Source organism: Prionailurus viverrinus, chromosome A2, assembly GCF_022837055.1.
Source record: "Prionailurus viverrinus isolate Anna chromosome A2, UM_Priviv_1.0, whole genome shotgun sequence".
NCBI lineage: Eukaryota > Metazoa > Chordata > Mammalia > Carnivora > Felidae > Prionailurus > Prionailurus viverrinus.
In genome coordinates, this window is record NC_062562.1 from 65,404,986 (window position 1) to 65,428,477 (window position 23,492).

General features: G+C 55.5%; 1 protein-coding gene across 5 annotated transcripts in view; it reads right to left on the bottom strand.

Moving 5' to 3' along the window:
* Positions 1-296: 296 nt before the first annotated feature.
* The window catches only part of COBL (cordon-bleu WH2 repeat protein), a 276,082-nt gene continuing 252,886 nt past the window's right edge, over positions 297-23,492 (bottom strand). For all 5 annotated transcript variants that reach the window (XM_047849242.1, XM_047849241.1, XM_047849238.1 and 2 more), the window contains 5 exons: positions 12,318-12,415; positions 9,107-10,902; positions 8,108-8,227; positions 7,248-7,502; positions 297-1,632 (listed from right to left, as the gene is read on the bottom strand). In XM_047849242.1, coding sequence (XP_047705198.1) covers positions 1,615-1,632; positions 7,248-7,502; positions 8,108-8,227; positions 9,107-10,902; positions 12,318-12,415 — 2,287 coding nt within the window. In that variant the 3' untranslated portion in view covers positions 297-1,614. The remainder of the gene's footprint in view (positions 1,633-7,247; positions 7,503-8,107; positions 8,228-9,106; positions 10,903-12,317; positions 12,416-23,492) is intronic.

Below are 23,492 nucleotides of genomic sequence, written 5' to 3' on the forward strand. Positions count from 1 at the left end.
ATCCCTAAGGACTCTCTTCATCGTCCTATTTTACTCTTCATCCCTTCTCCTGATGTTCTATGCACTATCAGCTTCCAAATATACTTAATATTTTGCTTATGTTGCGTATGGTCTGTCCCCTCCCCTATAAAGTAAACTCCATGAGGACAGGGATTCTCATCTGTTTTGCCTTCTGCAGCCCAGAGGAGTATAGAGGCAGTCATATGTGTTGATTGAAAAAAATGAATCTCTCCTTTCTGCTTTGGGGCTACGGGCATCCCAACAAACCGTAGCATAAAGTCACAACTTCCACACAATGAAATTCATTTTCTTTTATTTGTGGCACTAAAAGACACATAGTGGAGACAGTGTGGTTTGAGAGGGACCGGCTGACGCTCTTGCCCCACCGGGAAGTGAGCAACGGCCATTGGACAACGCAGAGCAAAGTTTCCATTCTATGTGATGCCTGGATCTGCCGTGAGACATTAAAACGATCCCACCGTGTATCTGTTGCTTGATGAAGACAGAGATTTTATTTCACGAGCTCCTCTTGATTTCTATTCATGTCTTAAAGAGCTCTTCCCAATGCAACAAAGTGCTTTAGAGACAGAAGTGAGAGACTAGTGCGGTGTCTAAACTTCATTATAAATACCGGCGGCAGAATTCCGTGTCCTCCGAAAAGCCTTCCATGTGATACAGGGGTGACCCTGATCTGTTGGGCGAAAGCACCCAGATTGAACACAAACCATGAAATACCAGCACAATTTTGATCCGATCCTGGCGACACGCAGACACCCAACGTCCCCGCTCCGGGCCCCGTGCAGGACTTCGGAAGGTTCCCAGGGAAGTCACCGGGCTCCATACACAGCACTCCTGGGGGAGGCTCATTCTACTTCACAGCCCACTGGGGACACCTGCAAGGTGGGGCACCGACCGTCCACGCCAATGCCATTCCGACCTCTGTCACCGCCACCCCTGGAGAATCAGAAATGCCTGTCCATACATCAAGTACGATTTTATTCTGGGCGGGAACAGGTGATTTTTAAAAGCTTAGTTGGTCAGATCATGGTCTGCGATCCTCCGGGAGGTCATAACTCCCAATGTTTGAGGGATAAAACTCCAACGGTTTCATGACTCGACAGTCAACTTTGAGAAAAGCCTTCTGGCTCTTTTGTTATGAGCAAAACATCACAGAGCTTCTGACATTCGGATCGTTTCAGTCGGTTTCTCCGTATCTCCCTAGAATTCAAAAGATTTCAAGCAGCGAAATGGTCGCAACCATCTATCTATGTGGTAAATTCTCAAAGGTCCAGCATTGGCCGAAGGTCACCACGAAGTGTAGTCTTGGGCTCCCGCATTTAGATCCCCATTAACCTGCCAACAAGAAAGGTTTATTGGCAACGTGAAATACTCAGAGGCAAACACGTCTCCTTGGCACCTAAGCTGTGCAGCAGGGCAGAATTCTGCCCTCTCTTGGAACCATGTCGCAGGACTGAAAACCAGCTGTGTGCGTTTGGCCTGTAGACAAGAAAGTCTGCCACGTCCCGACGCCCCCTGCCACGCGGCGTCCTCGAGTGGGGACTGTGGACGGCTCACGGGGGTGGGTTTCTGCCGCGATCTGATCTCATCGAGGATTTACACCAGCAAGGGCACCTGCAGAGGAGAGAGAGCCGCGGTTACTCGGGGGAGCCGGATGGCCCAACGGGGTCGGCCAAGGGTGCGGAGGTCCGGGGGCTGAGGCGCTAAGTGCAAGAACATCCTTGCCGTGACTCTCCCTACATCGATATCCATTCTGCTCACGTGCCCCAAGGAGAACGTGTTCTGAAACACAAACACCCTTAACGCCTTCGGTGCCAGTCTTTTTCAGCAGAGGAAGCAGGGACCCGCGCGAGGTCTGCACCTCTGGAGGTCCCCGTCACTGTGCTAGAGCCGTCAGCTGCCCCCAGGCCCAGGCCCTCCCCGAACACCACCCCCCCACCCCTCGCTTCTCTGAATCTGCTGGGGTCTTTCTCCTCTGGCCAGGCTTTGCATGTGGGGTGCCTCCGTTGGGGATGTCCCTTTCCACCTGGAAAGCTGTGTCTCCTTCAAGGACAGGTGTATATACCACCTTCGCAGAAAGGTTCTCCTGACCCCTAGTCGGGGCCCATCCAGTCGCCCCTGGTGCCATCGGTGACCCCGTTCTACTGCGGTGTCCCAGATTCCCCGCTCCTTCACCGCTGGAGAGGGGCCCCTTGAGGAGAAACCGTGGGGCTCCCCTTCCCCGCTCTGGGCACAGAACTTACTGAGCGCCGTGTATTCGTGGCACGAGTGAGCAAATGCGCATGGAAGTCCCTATTCTACCAAACGCACGGCTCAAACTTCCACTCGCAGCTCCGCCCCGCACCCTCCCATCGGTCCACCTGCAGAAACCCTGATCTGGAGCGCGTGGAAGGAGGTATTTCAACGGCCTGTGATCACACAGCGAAGCCAGAACCGACCCGTCTGTGCCTCTGAACGGGTCCACTGTAACCAAAACGTGCGCCGGATTCACCCCATGAGCAGCCCAAACCGAGCGTGTGACGGGATGCACTCAGGTTCGTCGTCACGCTCTGACGTACACGGCCGGGTGCGGGGATACCCTGGGCCTGCGGGGAAGACGCCTTCGGGGCTGGGGAAAGAGGGTTGCTGCTGCTGTTGGTTTCTGTCCCTGCTCGGGGGCCTGCTGGGTGTTTACAGGGACAGCGTCACGCATCTGATCGTGACTCATGGGGTCTGCCGTCAAGGCCAAGCGTCACGACACGCGTGTGAGAGGAGACGCGGCCGTGCGGCCCCAGCAGAGGCGGCAGTGGAGGCATGGCTCCCCCAGGATCCCCAGGGCCATCGGGCTGCCCCCACCTGGCCCAGAAGGAGTCTGGCACACGAGGAAGCCTCTCTGCGGCTTTCATTGCGTCCCTAACCTCGTGAGAAGGTCCTGCGGTCAACAACAAACTGTACCTCTCTTTCTGGCTGAGGACCCACAAGGGCATAGACACTGTCCTGAGCAGGTACCACGGGCCCCGGACCCGTGGGGGTTTCTCAGCAAGTGTTTGTGGTGTGGATGCTTGCACATGTGAAGGTTTGGAGTGTTTTAAACGTTTATTTTTGATAGAGAGAGACACACACACACACACACACAGAATCCGAAGCAGGCTCCAGGCTCCGAGCTGTCAGCACAGAGCCCGACGCGGGGCTCGAACTCATGAACAGCGAGATCATGACCTCAGCCGAAGTCGGACGCTTAACTGACTGAGCCACCCAGGCGCCCCTGGATGTTTTAAATATAAGCACGGATTAAGAAGGTGCTCGGGGCATATTCCAGGCCCCCTGAAATAACGCATTTAGAAACACACCGCTCAAGTTAGCCGCACACAGGTTCCCCGTTACTGTTAGTGCAGGGCTGAGTGGGGGAGGTGGGTGCTGCGTGGTCCATCTGAGCCCTGCACTCAGAAAGAGCAGCTGGTCCACCGAGGAAGGGCCCGCGGACAGAGCAGAAAGCAAATGCTTTCACCCGGAGCTGGAAATCTCTCTGATCGCCACAAATACAGAGGCAGGGAAATTAATTCGTTCACACCGCGAAGGCCACTGTACTCTTGACTGCATTGAAGGATGGCGTTCCTTTTTAAGGTGGTTGTTCCTTAGGTGCCAAACTGATCCTTTTGCATTTTACTGCATCGCTGCCAGTGTGAAACCCGTGCGATAAAGGTAGGGGGACCGGCCATCCCGGGTGTAGCCCCGACGGTCCTGCCTGCCTGAAAGCCCTCCCAGAACGGCCGGGCACCCCAGTCTGCAGGAGGAGGCTGGGCTGACAGAGGAGCGGAGCATTTGCAGCCCCGGGAAGACCAGGGACCGCCTCAAGTGCACACAGCCCTCCCGGCCACCCTGGCCTGGAGCCCTCACTGAGCCCAGGAGCTGGTGAAGGGTGATGTGCACACGCAAGCGCCCAGGAAGAGCTCTGCCCACGTGGTGTGGACCCCGGAGCCCACAATTTATGGCACTTGCCTCACGTTTACAGGGCCCTAACAGCCCAAAGGGTAAAAGGGAGCCGAAGAAAAAAGACGAGGCAAAGTCCCAATGACCTGAGATTCCCGCGCTGTGACACAGCCCCAAGCGCGTTGGCTGCAAAGCCAAGAGGTCACCGGGGTCCACGCCGAGCAGAGAAGCAGCATCTTGTGAGCAAATACAGAGATGGGCCCCGTTGCCTGAGTTGCACATTTTTCCCCGCGCCACAGATCTGCTGTTCCGCGTAAATAAGGCGGGCAGGCCACTGGGAAAGAGGCACAGGTGCGTCCTCCTACAGGACAAAGCACTGGCTCCAGGCGAGAACCTCATGGAGGCTGGAGGGGGGCTGTTGGTCACTCGGACCACCCAGCTGCCCTCCAAGGTCCCGTCGCCATCAGCGGGTCTCGCGTGACTTTGGTATGCACAGTGCAAGGAGGAGAAGGGGTCCTGGGTCACCGGGTAGAGCAGGGACCCAGTCCTGTGCGTCTGTGCACACGGCGGTGTGGCTGGGAAGCGCAGTGATAGAGAGCGAAGGGACGTGGTCCCCCGTGTCACACGCATCCCGGCCACTTCTGCCCAAGGGCGTCTCGTAAACCGTTCAGGCCGTCAGAACCTCACACGTGCCATTTGAATGTGGACGGCACAGACCGTCCCAGGATGGATGAGGCAGGTCACGACACTTACGCTCATCTGAGAAACATTCGACAGGAAGGCCCTGAATGCCATTTGAAGCAGCAGAAAGTGGCCGCCCAGGACCTCTCCTGCAGCGGCCCTGCTCCCAAGCTTCAGTCCAGACGCACAGGGCCCCTGCTGTGCAGCCCCACACCCACCGGTCCGTCTGGTCCTGGCCCCCCTGTCCCCAGCTCAGCCTCACGGAGAGAAAGCCTGAGGGTTGCACCTGCCACGGTTCTGCCCCGCTGTGCAACCTCAGGCAAGCTTTTCGCCTCTCTGGGCCCAGGCTCCTTGTGAGTCCTGCAAGGTACGCAGGGTAACGGTCGTTCTGGAAAGATCCAGGGACCGGTGAAGGAAACGGCACAGGTGAGAAAGGGGACAGTCAGTGGTCATACGGTCACACTTGGCATTATCCAAAATCCAAAGATGTCACATTCTCTCTGTCCCATCCAAAGCTCAACTTCGTTCGCATCTGGAGGTGAAGTCACTCGGCCAAAACACCTGAAATCTGCCGACCTGGAGCCTCACCTCCCACCCCTGCCCCCACATCTGATGTGGATTTCCCTCTGAGAAACTCAAAATCCTCCCCCAGGATCAGCTGGGGGCGGTCAGGCCCGATAGCTGTGCTCTGGGCCCCTCAGGAAGGACACCGGACCGGCCAGTGACCCAGTTCAATATTGGGAACTGGGGGGGCGGGGCTCCCTCAGGTGCCGCGTGGACAGCCACCTTCCTCAGAACCCCGCGGTCTCCTTCTTAGGACCCTGACTTAGCCACTCACCCCAGCTTGTTGGGATATGTGTACGTAAGTTCATCAGTACGTAAATTCCACGGAAATGAAAGAAAGCATATAGAAAACCAGAAAGCCCCCCATAATGTTAGCAGCTCTCCCCCCTAAGGAGAGAGAATGTGACATCCTCTGTCTACTCCTGCCATTCAGCCAAGGACGCTGTCTTTTCCTCCCGCATCCTGAGGGGGAGGGGGCTGTGTGTCCAGAGATGACTGGCCAGCATCGGCGTCAAGGGGCGTCTGGGGTCCCTACCGAGGGCCACACACACAGAGCCATGAACGCCGCACTGTCACACAGGGACACAGCTCTGGGGGCTGGCCCAAGCGCAGGGACCATGCCCCCGGGGGAGCACCCCATCAGCGGGTGGTCGGGCCATGCTCCGTCGGCTCTCTGGGCTTGAGTGAGGACTGCCCTTCGTGGCCTGCTGCCTGCAAGGATGTGGGCCGTCTCCTGTCCCCTCCGCTGCCACGGGCTCCCGGGTGGACGCAGGACAGTGATCTGCCTTCTTAGCCTCAGCAACTGAGCCGTCCCTCCAGGGCCACCTGCTCTCCCACAGCACATGCAATGGGGCGATACCTGCTTCCGAGTACTTTCTGTGCCCAAAGTGACCGGTGTCAGTCCAGTCCTGTGTGACCGAGGCCAGGCCACTCAGGTTTTCTGAGCCTCATCCACTTTCCACAGATCGTGAGGGTAATCTTAGTACTGACCTCTTCAGGTGCACGCGAAAACACCAGCTTAGGGGCTGGAAAGCATCTCTCAGGCAGAAATACGTCCCTCTGGCCTCCCTATAATCAGCGTAACTCCCCGAGCCCACCAGAAATGAGCAGGGACAGAGAATCAATCTCAGACAGACAACCATCTCAGAGCTGACAACACAGATCTCAGAAGCCACCCGGCCCAGGAGCCCTTTGGTTTGGGAATCCCATCGGGGTGGTGCAAAACGCATCTGCTTTTTGGGAACGTGAGGGCTCCAAGTGTTACCCCACCAGGAGACCACATAGAAGACGAGAACTGTGGAGAAGCAGAAAGCGTGTGCTCTGCTCAAAAGGCTTCCAACTCAAAAATTTCACACATAATGCTACCCAAGACAGAAAGGGAGAGAGAGAGGGAAAGAGAGAACAAGGGGGGCCGGGAGGGAGGGAGGGAGGGAGGAAGGAAAGAAGGAAGGAAGGAAGAAAGGAAGGAGGGAGGAAGGAGGGAGGGAGGAAGGAGGGAGGGAGGCAGGGAGGAGGGAGGCTGGGAGGAAGGAGGAAGGAAGGAGGGAGGAAGGGTGGGAGGAAGGGAGGGAGGAAGGAAGAAGGGAGGGAGGAAGGAAGAAGGGAGGGAGGGAGGAAGGAGGGAGGGAGGGAGGAAGGAAGAAGGGAGGGAGGAAGGAAGAAGGGAGGGAGGGAGGAAGGAAGAAGGGAGGGAGGGAGGAAGGAGGGAGGGAGGGAGGAAGGAGGGAGGGAAGAAGGAGGGAGGGAGGCAGGGAGGGAGGAAGGAGGGAAAGAAATCATGTCCACAGCCTCAATCCACGCTGAGGGTCATGACTTCACAGATGCCTGTCGGGCCTGTCCCTGGACCACAGTCAAGAGCGTGTGGTGCCCTCCCCAAGGATGGGGAACCCCGTATCCCCCGGGAGCATGTCTGAGGGCTGACCCCCACGCGGTGAAGGCCATCTCCCTCCCTCTGGTCGAGGGGGTAAGGGACGGGGCCTCAGCCATCGGTCACTGCTGCCGTGTTACTGCCGTGGGGCTCCGTGGTGACCTCCCCCTTGCCCCACCCGAACGCTCACAGGGTCACCCATGGTCACCTTTCGCAGTCGTGCGGCCCCTGTGCCCGAGCGGATGGCGTCCATCAAGGCCTGCCTGGCCTCGGCCGGGTTGCCCGAGCTGGACCTGGACACCGGCCTGGACATGGAGGGAGCCTGGGTGGCCGGAGGGAGCGGGGGCGGCAGGGCGGGCGGGGGCCGAACGCCAAGGTCATCCAGCCCTGGCGGCTCCGGCCTGCGTTCCAACAGCGCTGCATCTCGGAAGCTTCGAAGCTCCTCGGAGGCGAAGGAGGACACCTAAACAACGAGAAGGTCAAAGGACAAGGTCCCAGAGGGCCTTTCGGAGGGGCGACGTGCTGCCTCAGCCGGGGAGGCAGGCGTGCGAGCTCGCCCCCCAAGGTCCCCAGCCGGCGCCCATCTCGGGGAGCCTTCCGGAGCACTCCCTGCCCCCCTGCCCCATCTCGGTGGGTGAGGACAGGCCAGGACCAAGCGCCCAGCCGTCGGGGAGGCTGCATGCCTCCCTCGGTGGGTAATACACCCACGCTGTTCCTCGGATTCTGAGACTAGAAGCCGGATGGCACGGTCCTGCCCCTGCTCCCAGGCTGTGCCACATCCGGGCCAAAGCACCGGCAACTTTGTCCCGGAGGTGAGACAAGCCCCCGGCAGCCACGCTGGGGGCTGGGGAGCTCCGGACGCGCTGTGTCCCAGGCGGGCAGGGAGAGAGGGATGGGGGCCAGCTCCCCGATGCGCCTGCCTCTCCCACGCGGGGTGCTGCCCCTCAGCGCCAGCCTCCATGGTTGCTGGCCTGCCCGCTCTGATGGCGGCTTAGCTGCGGCCCCCGCGTGGGTCGCCGCGGGGCACGGGGGTGCGAAGCCATCCCTCCACGGGAGGCCCTGTCTTACCTTCCGCAGGCTGCGGGCACCGCTGTGCCCTCGGATGGCCGCCAGCAGGGCCGAGCGCTCGCCCTCTGCCTCCCTGCAGGACGGCTTCCTGGGCCCTGCCTCCGACGCGTGCTCTGCAATCTGGAACGTTCACAGTGTCAACACGTTTCCCCGGGAAGGAGGAGAAAGGCAAAGCATAGGGCCGCACCAGAGGAAAGCGATACCTATCAGGTGAGGGAGGTGAGGGCTCGAGGATCGATTTTACGGCCCCCGCTGGTGGAAGGTAGAATGTATTTCCGCCGTTGGGCACGGCGTGAACATTCCACACTGACCTCACGCCATCTAACGACCAAAGCGCATGTGTGTGGGGTGGCATGGGACGGTGGCCTCTTAATGTCGTGTGGCTCCTGATACTGGTGTAGCTTCTGGAGCAGATATGTGCCTTGAAGCTTTGCAGACCTGAACGAGGGCCCGGGGTCCCCACTAGCTGGTAGCGTGGCCGTGGGCCAGCTCGCCTGACTTCACTGTGCCTCCGTTTCTGCCCCTGTGGAATGGAGACGGCTCCCAAAGCTGAGCATTGGTGCTAAGTGCCTGGACAGGGGAGGCGGGTGTCATAAACTCCGTCCCTGCCGTTACCGAACAAGGACAGTAGACCCCGCTAACCATGCAGGAGTGACCGGCAGGGGCCTGAGTCTCTATCTGCTCACTCAAGGACCAGTTATGGATGAGGCGACCCCCAGGTATGGACACTTTACCGCCCACATCTCCCCCCAGGGGGTCAGGGTCTTAAAGGCAGTTCGGACAACCGCAAACCCATCTGCTTTCATCTCTTTTGTGGTTCTAAATACTCTGCAGGCAGCAAGGCGAAGCTCCTGGTGGAAATTAAACCCCAGCATTCGCCTCCCTCATTCTTAGCTTGCCCCGCCCCTCCTCCTCCAATGGCCACCTGAGAATCTACGTGGGGAGCGACAGGTAGGAAACGGGTGCCTGTGCCCTGCAGGCAGGTGCCTGCCCGTTCACCTTGCGAAGCCTGTCCTTCCCGCCCGCTGAGTGGATGGCCTCCATCAGGGCACTGTGCAGGGACGTGTCCTTTGGTGCCGGTCTCTGGACAACGGGTCGGAATTTCTTCTTCGGCCCAAAGATGCTGGGTGGCAGGGTGCCGTTGGCTTCGGGCTTCTCCTCCTGTTCTAGGGGCTCCCGTCCGGCATGGCCACTGGTGCCGGAGCCTCTCGGAGAGTGAGGAGGCTCGCTGGGGATGGGGACCCACCTGGAGCCATTCACCAGGGTCCTGTCTGGAGTCTGATCGTCTCCTGAGCGGGCGGGCGGGGGATCTGTACTGTCCAGAGTGCGTCTGGGGACGGATGCTGAGCTGGCCCTGTGGTCGCCTAGGCTCTGCTTTCCGCTGAAACTAGAGCGCTGTCCCATAGACACGTGACCCCTCTGGGCAGCCGTGACAGGCGGGACACAAGGACTTCTGCAGATGGCGGCTGGGCCGTCTTGAGCAGACGACTTTCCATCAGGGCTGCTGACGGGCCCCCCGGGCTGGGCTCCTACCGCCGACGCCTCCCGGTCAGCACAGATGCGGATCTCTGGGAGCGGGCTGGGGGCTGAGCCGTCTCTCCTAGCGGGAGGCCGTCCGGCCAGCTCTGGGGCTCTGCCTTCACGGGTCTCCTCGGCCTGGGCTTTCTGGGGCCCCATCCGCTTGGCAATGGCAGAGGCCACGTACTGACTGGACGTTCTTCTCTGGGGCTTGAGGAACAGGACCTCTGAGGCATTGGCTGCTGTCACTTTCACGTGACGAGTGGCCGCCACGGGTGGCCGGTCTCTCCCCTCCTCCACGTGTCGCCCTGCTTCTCGGTGGGCAGACTGCTGCGGGGGCAATGTCGCTTTGGGGTCCAGGACAGTGGGTTCTGCCCTGAGTCCACTTTCCTGCTGCTGTGGCCTCGCTGGTGTGGTGGGAGCGGGGGTCCTGTTGGTTGAGCACTCCGGGGGCTGGCCAGAGTGCTTCTCCAGAGAGCCGGACCTCCAGAATTCCTTGACCCTTCCAATGGGTTGGGTTTCCGCGTCGAGAGCGGGCGACGACGGGGCTACGGTCCTGCCCCCGTTCGCGTGGGGACTCACCAGATTCCCTAGCTCGTCGATCTTAATGGCCCCTGTTGACAGCGATACTCCTCTGTCGTAACATCTCATCTCCGATTTCGGAGGGACGATTTTGTACGTCGTGAGGCCGTATTTCAGTCCGTAACTGCACCCTGGGTTTTGGCCCCGTCGATACCACGATGGCGGTGCTGAGCCACCGTGCTTATCCTCGCCTTCCTTTGCCCTCGCTGGCTCTGATGAACTCGCGCTCTTGCTGGCCTGTGTCTGCCCACTGAGGGCAGAGCCGGGCCCCTCACCGCCGTCCTCTGCATTCGGGTTGTGCGTGGGAAAGTCTGCAGAAGTCGCCTTGGGCTCCATTTTGTTCGGACCCCCATCTTCACAGGGGTCGGACGAGGCGGGTTCGACTTCCTTCCCAAGGCCGTGGGGAGGAGCTGCCGAGTCGGGCACGTCTGCTCTCGTCTCCCGCTGCTGGCTGTTCTCCGCCTGACTTTGCAACAGGTGGCCTCCCCGGCCGGCCACGCTCCCCGGGTCAAAAGAACCAGCATTGTTGTTTCTGTTGGAAAACAACCCCGAATCCACAGGATCGTCTAGGACCTCCCCTATGAACGTTACTGGGATCGCGTCCTCATCGCTGTTGGGGACCGTGGCATCTGACACGCGGCGTCCAGACACGCCATTCACCGAGCCGGTGCCGGCTTCATAGCCGTCTTCCAGTTCTGCAAAGAAGGACAAACACAAGTCACAGATTGGCATCGCTGGTGACGATTGCCAAGCCAATCGCTTAGTGTAACCACACCCTGGCTTTGATTTTCCTGAGGTTCTTCTTGTGTAAGTTATTTATGTGCATTTTCAAGCGTCATTCCAATTTGTAATCTACACATGCCTGGGGCCCAAGGCTCAGCCCTGCTTGTTTGACAGAGGAAACTGCACGTCCGTGATGTCTCCAGGTACGGCATTCTGGGACGAGGTTTTGCCAACATCCTTCACTTAGAAACTAGTCCTGTAAACCTGAGCCCTCTAGAAACACTGTCTCAGCACAGAACGTGAAGGGGAACTGGGGTTTCAACCTTCAACTTGATCTCATTCATCACAAGCGCCACAAAGCACACGGGCGATGAGGTGCCCACGCCTTCAGTTAAGAGGCAGATGACTGAACCTTGGGCGTCTCAGAATTAGCCCTAAAGGATTTAGCGGGTCACTTGATCAGAGCCCCAGGGACACAGGGTGAAAGATTTAGCTCTGTTCACCACGTCTGAGAGCTGAAAAGCGAGTTGACAAAACTACTCATCAGCTCTGCCGTCTGCTTCCTTCTGGTTTTTGTTTTGATTTGTTTTAAGGCATGGCCAATATCTGATTTCTAGATTATTTTCACTGTGTGCCTTTGTTTGTAAGATCAGCCGGTTGTCTACTGAGATCCCATGCGTCTGCTTTGGCCTCGCGGTATTATCTCCCCCAACTGTATCTGTAGAAAAGCAGATGCCCCACCAGAAATGGATTCATGGTCAGGGCGGTGGGTCCTGAATTTCCCTTCAAGAAACGCCACACATTAGCAAGCAAAGGGGTGGGAGCGTGCTCACCTGTGTCACCCAGTGCTCCCCAAACCCATTTTGGCACTGGAAAACTCTTTGTTTTAAATATTTATTTTATTTTTGAGATAGAGAAAGAGAGACAGAGCGTGAGCAGGGGAGGGGCAGAGAGAGAGGGAGACACAGAATCCGAAGCAGGCTCCAGGCTCCGAGCTGTCAGCACAGAGCCCGACGTGGGGCTCCAACTCCCAAACTGTGAGATCGTGACCTGAGCCAAAGTCGGACGTTCAACCGACTGAGCCACCCAGGCACCCCCTTTTTCTCTGAATGTGTTTAGAATCCTTCCCGATGTGCAATATCAATAGCATCGAGAGGGATTTTAAGCTGCTATTGAGATGTCTCCACAGTGCGGTTAGCAGCCCCGATTGGAGACGCAATCTCCAGAGCTGTGCTCACTTGCTGGCCTCACACCCAGGCTTTCTTCAGACAGACCAGGGTTCCTCCTGCACAACCTGTCCCTCATGGAGCTACAAACCTGGTCAGAAAAAACAACCCCCCGAGTCGCCCAGCACACGATGCGATGGCGAAGCAGGGACTGCTCTCACCTTCCAGGTCCCCGTCAAGTTCCTCCACGGTTTTCTGGAACTGCCCGGTGATAAAGAGGTCTTCGTCCCCTCTGCAGGCTGTGGCAGCTTCCTCAGGTCTAGGGAAGACCAGAGAGAAAGGGAGGGCATTTATTTCTCTCATTACTGCTTTACTCTTTTCTGGAACGATCTGAGGAAGGCACAACGTGCGGCCAAGTTCACGCAGTTCTGTATCCCACGGGGCCCAGCCCTGGGAGCTGCTGGGACACGGACAGGGGGTGTGTGCGCGTGCGCGCTGTAGCAACAATTAACGGCAGGGGCGGCAAAGACAGGGATAACAGTTCCTGCCCTTGGACCTGCTTTCCACCCCCCCAAGACTGGAGAAAGCACCTACCAGGGAGGGATGCCCGCTGTCCCTCTGTGCCGTGTGCAGCCTGCACACGCGAGACCCCAGATGCAGGACTTTGGTGCAAATTATTGTATTATATAAAACTCACAAGCAATTTATAAGGCAGGTAGTGTTACCATCGCTGTGTACAGATAGGGAACCATGTGCCGAGAGACTAAGGGACCCACCCAAGGTCACATGGGCTCCAAATCCCAGGGGGGTGGGGGCAGGGGGGAGAACTGGCCATGCCTGATGGCCAGAGGCACAATGTGGCCCCTGCCACCTGGACATCTGGGAAGATGTCAAGCGGCCCGCCGAGGGGAGCCGGATCTTGCCTTATTTGCGTCACTGGGACAATAGCATCCACGAGACGGCTACGGCCAAAACAATTTCAAAGCAGCTTTTGCAAGGGCCCTTGTCTCTGTGCTCGCCGCGCGGACCACAGAAACATGTTGACGGCAATTGTCTGTCTTCAGTGAGAGCTGAAGGTCTTTTCCGCTGATTGTGAAAATTGAGGACCAATTTCCTTCATTGCTAATCAGGCCCAGATAATGATGCCCGGGGTATGCTTTTTTGCATGATCCTCACTTACGTAGCAAAGTTTGTGTTCTGATAAACGAGTCTTTCTTTCTTGGTGACTGTGTCCTTTTGGGAGCCAGGAAGCAGCTTCCAGATTAGTCTCAGCTAATGTCCTCTGACAACCCAGACAAAAGGGGCCAGTTGGAGATGTGTGTGCATGTGGGCCAATTAATAAGGACCGTAAGGGGCACAAGGCTCTCTTTCTTACTGCTGCTGCTGGGGCTTTAATTGAATGCATTTTCTTTTTCTTTCTTTCTTTTTTTTTTTTTTTGAATGCATTTTCTTAATGTGTGTTTTTCTCTTCATGGAATGTGATGGTTTAAGTACACTTAATTTAAACAGTTGACAAAATACAAGGTACAGAAAAAAATGCAGAGTGATATGTAAAATAGTATTCAAAACTGAAACCAGCACTTTCTAAAATGCTTGCTGTTCATTTTGATGCTTAAAGCCTGGCTAAACAAAATTACATAGGTACTTTTTCTTCAAAGTACTCGTGTTGACTTCAAAGTATGCTCAACCACACCTCTCTATGAGAACAGAATGATATTCATATGAATTAAAAACTAATTTAAAATAAAAATCCCAGGAATGCTATTTTGTACATGTTACACTAGAAACAAGTCACGGAAGCTGATGAAATGCAGTGGGGCTGAGACCCTCACACCCATTGCTACTGGAAAGCCGTTGGGAACACACATCAAGAAACAAAAACGTCGCTGTAACTTTGTAAGAAGTTCGGTTCCCTCGTCTCTGGTAATCTGCCTCAAGGAAACGATCCTACAGCGGGAAAAATGGGAACACAACGTTGGTCGAATGTAGGTGAAGAGTTCCCACATACCCAGCCGTCAGGGTTTGCCTAAAGCACATGTTGATTTCAAAGGGCGTTAAAATTGGTCACTATGGTGAATCTGGATTCTCTGTGGAAACACAGATCAATGCTCAAGCCAGCACGTTGTGTGAAGAAATCAAGATACATACACAGAATGATTGTGATGATCTAAAAATAGCACATGCCCGCGGCACCCCGGTGGCTGTTGGTTCAGCCTCCGACTCCTGATTTCGGCTCAGGTCATGATCTCATGGCGTGCGAGCTCCAGCCCTGCGTTGGGCTCTGTGCTGACAGCCTGGAGCCTGCTTGGGATTCTCTCTGTCTTCTCTCTCTCCCCCTTCCCCGCTTGCACTTACTCTCTTAAAATAAACAATTAAAAAAATTAAAAAAAAAAATAGCACATCCCCACGGGCAAGGAAAGTAAAGTTTAGTCAACCCACCAACCACTGTGACTTGTGGAAATGAATGAATTATAGTGAATATGTTATCCTTTTCTGTCTTGAATTATGCTCATTTGGGTACAAAAAGCAGCTTGAACGATGGGCAGTGTTTTAGATGGCTAAATTTAAAATAATCCCTTTGGGCCCTTTTTGACCATGAACGAAAACTCTGTGTTTGTCAAGTAGATTACATTTTTGTTATACGGTGCACGATACTCATGGTTCGTTGTGTTTATGTTTTATTTTACTATCAGTGCTTTTTTTTTTTTTCTGAGAGAGAGCATAAACAGGGGAGGGGGAGGAGGGGGAGAGAGAGAGAGAGACAGAGAGACAGAGAATCCCAAGCAGGCTCCATGCTCAGTGTAGAACCCGATGTGGGGCTTGATCCCAGGACCCTGGGATCGTGGCCTGAGCAGAAATCAAAGAGTCGGACGCTCAACCGACTGAGCACCCGGGTGCCCCTACAATTTGATTTTGTTATGAGTGTTTAACAATCCCAGTGAGTAGCTATTAGCCTGACGACCATACCGAGGCGGCCGAGACCAGGCCTGCGTGTGAGCTCGATTGTCTTCCTCCCGCCCAGGCTGGAGCCTGAACCGCCCCCCAAAAGCCATCTGGAGCCAAGCCCCAAGGTCACAAGGTGTTCCCCGCCCCTCTGCAGTCCAAGCCCCCTTGCTGAAGTGGGGGGACCCTGCTCTGAGTCCCATTCCCTCCCACCTGCTTCTGCTCTCCTGAGCCTGCATCCCCAGCACCACACAGGCGTCCCCCAGATGCTGTCGCTCAATCCTGGCTCTGCTGACCCAGCCCCATTCCACCTCTGCCCGTCTGGCACCTCACGTGGTCCTCTGACCAGATCCTCCGGTGTGAGCCTGCTTCCTCGGGGCCCCGCCTGCCCATGGGGACCGAGTAGACACGGGACAGGAGCCACCGGCCTGGGAGGGAGGGTCCACCCATGGTCCTTGGCTGCGCTGTTCCCGAGGCTGCTGAACCTCTGGGGTCTCTAGGCAAGGGGAGAGGTGAGGTCTGGAGGCCACTTTGCTCATGCTGCTGGCTCCTTCCCTGATGCAATGCAGGGGGGTCCCTGTGCTCTGGGCCCTGAGCTCCTGGTGAATGGACTATCTGGCAAAAGCCAACACCAATGTCAACGCATCTATTTTGCTTCCCAATGTAAAGTTTCGCGAGGAAGAGACGTGGCGATATCTGCTTCTCTTTCCTCCCCCACCCCCATCTACTGGCCCCCAAAGGGTTAGTCGAGGATGGTAACTACTGCTCTGTCCCTGCGAAAACCAGTTCCAAGGGCCTCCTCCCAGGGTTGGGGGGGGGGGGGAAGCCAGCAATCTGGGGGCTTAGCAGGAGAGTTCTAGACCGTGTCCCCGGAGTGGAGAGCCGGCCACAAGCGTCAGCGTCTTTGTAGCTGAAAATAACCGTGCACAGGTGTCCCTCTCCTCGGCACCTTCCCGCCCCCCAGTCTTCAGCTGGGTTTCCTGACGGCGGTCTGTTTTGGCTGAAGATCAGGAAAATGAATCACAAGCAGTGCTGACACTTTTACCGGCTTGCACACGCCGAGTACCCATCACCAGCAGCGAGCGTGGCTGCAGAGGTTTGCAGGCCACCGCTGCATCAACGCGAGGGACAAAGGGCGGAAGGGTGGGGGGCGAGGGCATCAGGGTGACAGACCCCCCTCCCCCACCCAGACCCGGCTCGGCCTCTCCAGCTTCAGGATCAGCGGGATCAGCGGGATCAACGGAGGCGATCAGGTCAGATCAGCCGTCGGAAAAACAGGTTTCCGTTTTTTGCTTTCATTTTAGAGGAGAAACAATAAAAGAGCACGGGCTGATTCTGGGCGATTCGGGCACATGTGTGGCCACGTCTCTTTTCGATGTGGCTAAAAGAGCTTCTGCAAGTAATGTATCCAATGGCAGAATTAAAAAAAAGCAGTCTAAAATGAAAAAAAAATGTCTCTTGCAGGCTGGGATTCAATTTGCTGACAAGCCAACGGACCTGTGCGTTTTCAAACAATTAAACTCCGTATGCTAAAGGCAGGAAGCTTGGGGCGCCTGGACGGCTCAGTCGGTTAAGCGTCCGACTTAGGCTCAGGTCATGATCTCACGGTCCGTGAGTTCAACCCCTGCGTCGGGCTCTGTGCTGACAGCTCGGAGCCTGGAGCCTGCTTCGGATTCTGTGTCTCCCTCTCTCTCTCTGCCCCTTCCCCACTCATGCCGTCTCTCTCTCTCAAAAATTAATAAACATTGAAATAAAAGTCAGGGGTGCCTGGGTGGCTCAGTTGGTTGAGCATCCGACTTCGGCTCAGGTCATGATCTTACAGTTCCTGAGTTCTAGCCCTGTGTCGGGCTCTGTTGACAGCTCAGAGCCTGGAGCCTGCTTCCGATTCTGTGTCTCCTTCTCTCTCTGCCCCACCCCTGCTCATGCTCTGTCTGTCTCTCTCACTCTGTCAAAAATAAAGGCAGGAAGCTGGGAAAACACACAGTTGATGACGGGCATGTGTGCTCAACTTCCCACCCTGCTGACCAGCGCGCCTGTGTTGACAAAGCTTCAGACTTCTAGCACCACGTGTCCCCCGGGAATGGAAGAGGAGCCACGCACGTCACTTAAAATCTCGTGGTCAAAAAAAAAAAAAAATATGATCGTCACATTAAACACTGTGGTAAGGAGACGAAGGGGAGATGAATTACTCTAAGTCCGCTTTTATGACACCCTCGTTAGTATGACTTGATTTAACCCAATACTTAGTCCACACTGTCATCACCACTAGGTACCCTCGCGGAATTGACAGGAAACGCTCCGTTCTTCACACCAAAGTCGGTGTGTCACCCGCTGGGCAAGAGCTCCTATTCGCAGCAGCAAAGTGTCGTTCCGAAATAGCTGGAGTGGTTTTTATTTCTTTCTTTTTTTAACGTTTATTTGCTTACTTTGAGACAAAGCAAGAAAGTGTGAGAACGGGAGGGGCAGAGAGACAGAAGGAGAGAGAGAATCCCAAGCAGGCTCCGTGCTGTCAGCGCAGAACCTGACGCGGGGCTCGAACTCATGAACCGTGAGATCATGACCTGAGCTGAAATGAAGGGTTGGACTGAGCCACCCAGGCACCTCTGCACTGGCTTTTTTTTTTTTAAGTTTTTTTTTTTAAATTAAAAAAAAAATTAATGTTTGTTTATTTTTGAGAGACAGAGACAGAGCATGAGCGGGGGAGGGGCAGAGAGAGAGGGAGACACAGAATCCGAAGCAGGCTCCAGGCTCCGAGCTGTTGGCACAGAGCCCGACATAGGGCTTGAACCCACAGACCGTGAGATCGTGACCTGAGCCAAAGTCGGACGCTCAACTGACCGAATCACCTAGGTGCCCCCCACATGGAGTGGCTTTTAAATGCTCCTTTGCAAAAATGTAGCTACAAAGTGTCTGGGTTCTAGGAGGTATTCAGTGTTTCCAAGTGCTGTTGGGGGGGGGGGGGCGGTCAGGAAATTCTAGGATTCCAGAAGGTGAGAGATGCTTCCAAGAATTCTGGGTGCAGAGTTCCTGTGGTCACAGAGTCCAGGGGCCCCAGGCTGGCAGCGGCCAGTGAAAAGGCAGGACCCCACCCTGTCCGTCCCCTCTGCTGCCCCGCACACCCTCAGTCCCGAGACCAGACCAGGCACACGTGCCCTACAGGGCCCGGCAGGGTTTCACTGTTAATGTCCTCATGCCCACCACTGGCTGTTGAGTGAGGCTAGATGGCCTTGGGGACAGCCAGGCAGAGGGCAGGGAATGAGGGGGGACAGGAGCCACGACAGGGAGGCTCCCGTGTCTTGAAGGAGCTGCACCGTGTCTTTTGTGGCTCTAACCTCGCTTTCAGTGTCCTCCCCTCACCAAGGGACACGGCCTGAAACCCACATGCCCAAGCGCTCATCTGCTCCACTGCTGAGCTCATGTTCCCAAAAGGAATTTCCAGTCCCACATGTTGATACTCAGATGGATACACCGTCTGAGGACAACAAGACTGCCTTTGGGATTCAAGGGCTTAGAAATAATACAAGTTCATGGCGCCTGAGCAGCTCAGTCAGTTGCGTGTCTCCCGCTCAGGTCATGATCTCACAGTTCGTGAAGGCAAGCCCCACGTGAGCTCAGTGCTATCTATCAGGATAAAACCTGCTTTGGATCCTCTGTCCCTCTCTCTCTGCCCCTCCCCTGCCTGCGCACATGCTCTCTCTCAAAAATAAATTAAAAAAAATAATAATAATACAAGTTCCATTGGGATGTCCCCCGGGTGGGTAGGAGGCAGAGTTCTCTCTGTTTTTCCCCTTTATCTACGTACAAATATGCATATGTACACATACATATGTACACATATCTACCACACATATACACACGTAGTTTCTTCCCAAAGATGCTATCTGGCTTAACGAGGCAGATGATCAGAGCCTGACCCAGGGTGCAAGCGTTCCCCAACAAACCAAATTTCTTTTTTTCCTCAGGCAGCTGCAAACAATAACTTCGACAGCAACAATAAGAATACCAGCTATCAGTTTTTGAAGGCTGCAAATATGTCAGGTGCCATTCTTACTTTTTCTTTTTTTAAGAGTATTTTTTTTTGAGAGAGAGCGAGCATGACGGGGCAGAGAGAGAGAGACAGAGAATTCCAAGCAGGCTCTGCACTGTCAGTGTGGAGCCTGATGTGGGGCTTGAACTCACTAACTGCGAGATCGTGACCTGAGCGGAAACCAAGAGTCAGAGGCTTAACTGACGGAGCCCCGCCCAGGGCGCCCCTGCATGTACTAAAGAAATTGATGTGACAGCCAGTCACTGCCCCCAGGGGACAGACATGACCTCAGGCAGTCTGACCCTGGAAGGTGTTCCTTAAGTGTTAGGAATGTTGCCTCAGGCCACATACAAAGGGAAGATGCCTCTGGGAGAAGCTGTTCAAGCAAATGTAGGTCCCCCGAGGTGTGACTCTAGTCCCGGGCAGAGCTGCTTGAGGCCATTCCCCGGGGTCCCCCAAATAAGGAGCGATCGTCATTTGTGTATGTGTTGATCCTGTGCTCCTGGGCTGGTTTCTTCCTCGAGGAACCTGTTTATCAGTCGCACTGAGTTTAGAGGAAACTGCTAGGAGTTCGAGGCCCACGTTTGCAATGAAAGATGGTAACGGGGTCCAACCGGGCCTGGACGGCCATGCAAGAAACACATCCTTTCTCACCTGCAGAAACTAGGTGTCAGAATTGTGCAGAGCAGAGCCAGGAGGCTAGCCGGACCCAGGGACCGGCAGCAGCCACAGAGAATAGGGGCACCGTGTCCTCGTAGGCCCACATTTCAGGGCCACATGACGAGAAGTGCTGATGGCTGAGTGAGTGCCAGCCGGCACCAGGCCTGGGATTGCCCTGCCTGGGCTCCCCTGGGGACTCAGGATGTCGGAAAACACCGTGCTGTTCCTTAGTGTTCCCCTCGATCGCTGTTGAACGTGAGCGTTCCGTTCCCGTCTGTCCAGGTGGCCGAGCTCAAGGTGGCTCGGTCAACGGCGGTGGGTGCCGTCCTCACATGACTGCAGCTTGACCCTGGGCTGCCCATCCCCCAGCCGAGGTTCCCATCTCGCCAAACTTGGCCACGGCCTGCTCTGGACCCCTGGAATCAGCCGCTGCACCCTGGCTCCCCGGGCTCTGCAGACTTGGCCTCTGACCCTGTGCCTGTGACCTCCACCCCCGGTTTAGCCCCACCCCATCTTTCCCCCCTCCAGCCTTCAGTGCCTTTTTGCGGCTCAGGCTCTCAGCCCCAGGGGCTGCAGACAGGACCACAGAGCGCGGCCTCTGGAATGCACCGCGTCCATCCAGAGAGATGAATTCTGTCCGCGTCCAAAGGACTGAAGTGAGTATTTGTAAGTGCTTTCACTGTGACCGCGTGGGCGGTGGAAGGCACAGATCAGCATTTAAAAGACGGGGTATTTTTATCAGAGCCCTATTCTAGGGACATTGGGATGTGGAAAAGAGAGGGGGCATTTAAACCGGTTGCTTTCCTCCAGAATTTGTAAGAGACTTTCATGGTTCACGATGGGGAGGCTAGAACGACTACCTGCATTTATCTGTGCGGAGGTATTTCTCCAGGGCTGTATCTCACAGGAAACACCCAAGGGACTACACAGACCTTCCCAAGCCGGAAAAATCAGCCAGCACAGAAGGAAGGGCCAAGGCCAGTGCACGTCGGGGAACCGGCCCCACCCGGCACGCACATGTTTAGTTTGGCTTGGCATGTCTGACTGGGTTGCCAACATTGAAAAGTTTGGAGACCTCACAGAAAAGTCTACATTTCTGGGGGCCCCTGGGGGGCTCAGTTGGTCAAGCGTCTGACTCTTGGTTTTGGCTCAGGTCATGATCTCACGGTTCATGGGTTCGAGCCTCACGTCGGGCTCTGTGCTGACAGTGTGGGGGGCCTGCTTGGGATTCTTTCTCTCTCCCTCTCTGGCTGCCCCTCCCCTGCTTGTGCTCGGTCTCTCTCTCTCTCTCTCTCAAAAATAAATAAATGAACATGAAAAAAAGTTTTTTAAACATCTAGATTTCTGGCTTCTCTTCAAAGGCCGGCCACCCTGGGTCTGTGACCCCTCCGGGTAAGTTTGGAAGGAGGGTGCAAGGCTGCTTTCCTGAGAGAGAACTGAGCTTTCTGGGCTGTTCTCTGTGGCCGCCCTCACCCTCATTATCTGTCTGGCCCCTGCGGGCCTTTGAGTTTGCAACCCCAGTTTCACACCCCTCCGTGCTGCTTGCTTCTCAGTAACCCTGAACTTTATGGGAAAGCGTACATTTGGAAAGAAATATGGGACCGCCGTCTCGGGTTGGCCTCATCTGTCAGAGGAGAGAATTCCTGTCAAACAAACCTTTTAAGGGGTTCCCAGACCTAGCACCGACGTGCCTCAGGCACAGGGGCAGAGGCAGCGCTCTGTCTGAAGACTCAACTCCCTTCTGACACTGTGGACCCACAGACACTCTCCGACCCCATAGGCGGAAGGGCTCAGTCGCACCAGGCTGCTCTCCACCCCCACCCTTTAAAAAAAAATTTTTTTTTTCAGCATTTATTCATTTTTTTGAAAAAGAGACAGAGCATGAGCAGGGGAGGGGCAGAGAGAGGGAGACACAGAACCCGAAGCAGGCTGCAGGCTCCAGGCTCTGAGCTGTCAGCACAGAACCCGATGTGGGGCTCGAACTCACGGACTATGAGATCATGACCGGAGCTGAAGTCTGCCGCCCACCCAGGCGCCCCTCCCCACTCCCACCCTTGAGAGACACCAGCCTCCAGCTCAGACCCATGGCTACAGACTGGGGGCTCTGACGCCCTCCTCCGTAGGTTCAATCAATTTGCCAGGATGAGTCACAGAACTCAGAGAAACACCTAGTTTGGCCCGTTTGTTAATGGATATAAGAAAGGATGTGAATCAGTAGCCGGAAGAAGAGAGGCATAAGGAGAGATACGATTTGGGGGCACAGAAATCCCACCCTTCCCCAGGCGCCACTCCCCCCAACCTGTTCCCATTCACCAAATCTGGAAGTTTTCCAACACCCTCCTTTTGATAGTCTACGGAGGCTGCATTGCATAGTCATGATTGACTGAGTCACTAGCCAATGGCTGACCTTGCCTCCAGCCCCTCTCCCCTCCCCCCGGAAGGTCAGGGAGTGACTTTAGTCAATTAGTTGCCCCCACTGGCACCCTGCATGCCCCCACCCCGCCCCGCCCCAGGGATGCTTTCCAAAGGGCACAATTAACATAACAAAAGACCTCTCTACTACTCTCCACACTTAAGAAATCCCAAGGGCTTTGGGAGCTGTAAGCCAGCAACTGTGGGTGTAGACCAAATATCTAGGAGAAATAGGACCAAACAGACATTTCCTCTGAATCACAGTAATGCACTAACGATGGTCATTCCATGAGAAGTCCTGGGGCAGAGAGAGGATCCCACGTCTGCGGCAGATAATGGAACAGCACAGACAGAGCTGAGGGTCTCAGAGGCTATCTGCATCCTTAGGACACTGCCGGGCTGCTGGAAGCCCAGAGAAGAAAAGTGGCCTGCCAGGAAAATTCACGGCGCCCCGTTTCCTGAACTAACCGTAGTGACTTTGACAATGCAACCACTTGAGAGCAAGGGAACGTGTACTGTGCCACGCACACTGGGCATTTACAGGCTCAGGACACCTCTGAGTGGGAGGAGACACTATCTCCACAAAGTCGCGCGGACTCTCGAAGGCCAGGCAACTCATCAGTGCTGGGGGCACCCATGTGGGTCTGTCAGAGCCCCCTCCCTCCCCACCGCCTACTCTCAAATTCCATGGCACCCCACAGATAAGGGCAGAAAAACATCCCCTACTCCCTGCTGGGAGGAAGCATCAGGTTCCAAAGACTCCATGATTATCCCTGGCTGTGGCCAGGGGCAATGTTAATTCTCCCATTTGGACAGAAAGCAGCAATGCTTTGCATCAAGGGTCGTTGCCAGCAAAGCAAAGGAGGGTTAACAACAGCATCCCTAGGGGCCAGAAGGAAAAATGTCTGATGAACTTCAGATGTAGAGCTCAGGGAACGCAATCTCCGTGCACACTCACAGAACACACCTGAGGATTACTGTAGAAAGAGATTTTTTTGAATGTTAAATGGACTAAGAAGGAAACACCGTAATTGTTCTCTGCTCTCACAGATGCACACAGCACAGGCTAACATGCCTTGTGTGCAGGGGGGGCGGGGGGAAGGTGAGGGGGAAGAACAGAGCAAGGGCTGCATTCTAGTTTTCCGGCCAGTGAAACACACACTTGGCCTTGGAATTGTCCTTAGGTCTGATGAGCTACACGTTAAAACTATTAGAGAGTGTAATTAACAAATGGGAAAATGCTCGTGATACGTCCTTGGGCGAAAAATGAATCAAAACAAATTATTATTGACAATTACATTAACCAGATAAAGATCTGTGTGTTCGCATGGACTGGGCTGGGCCAAAATGTGGC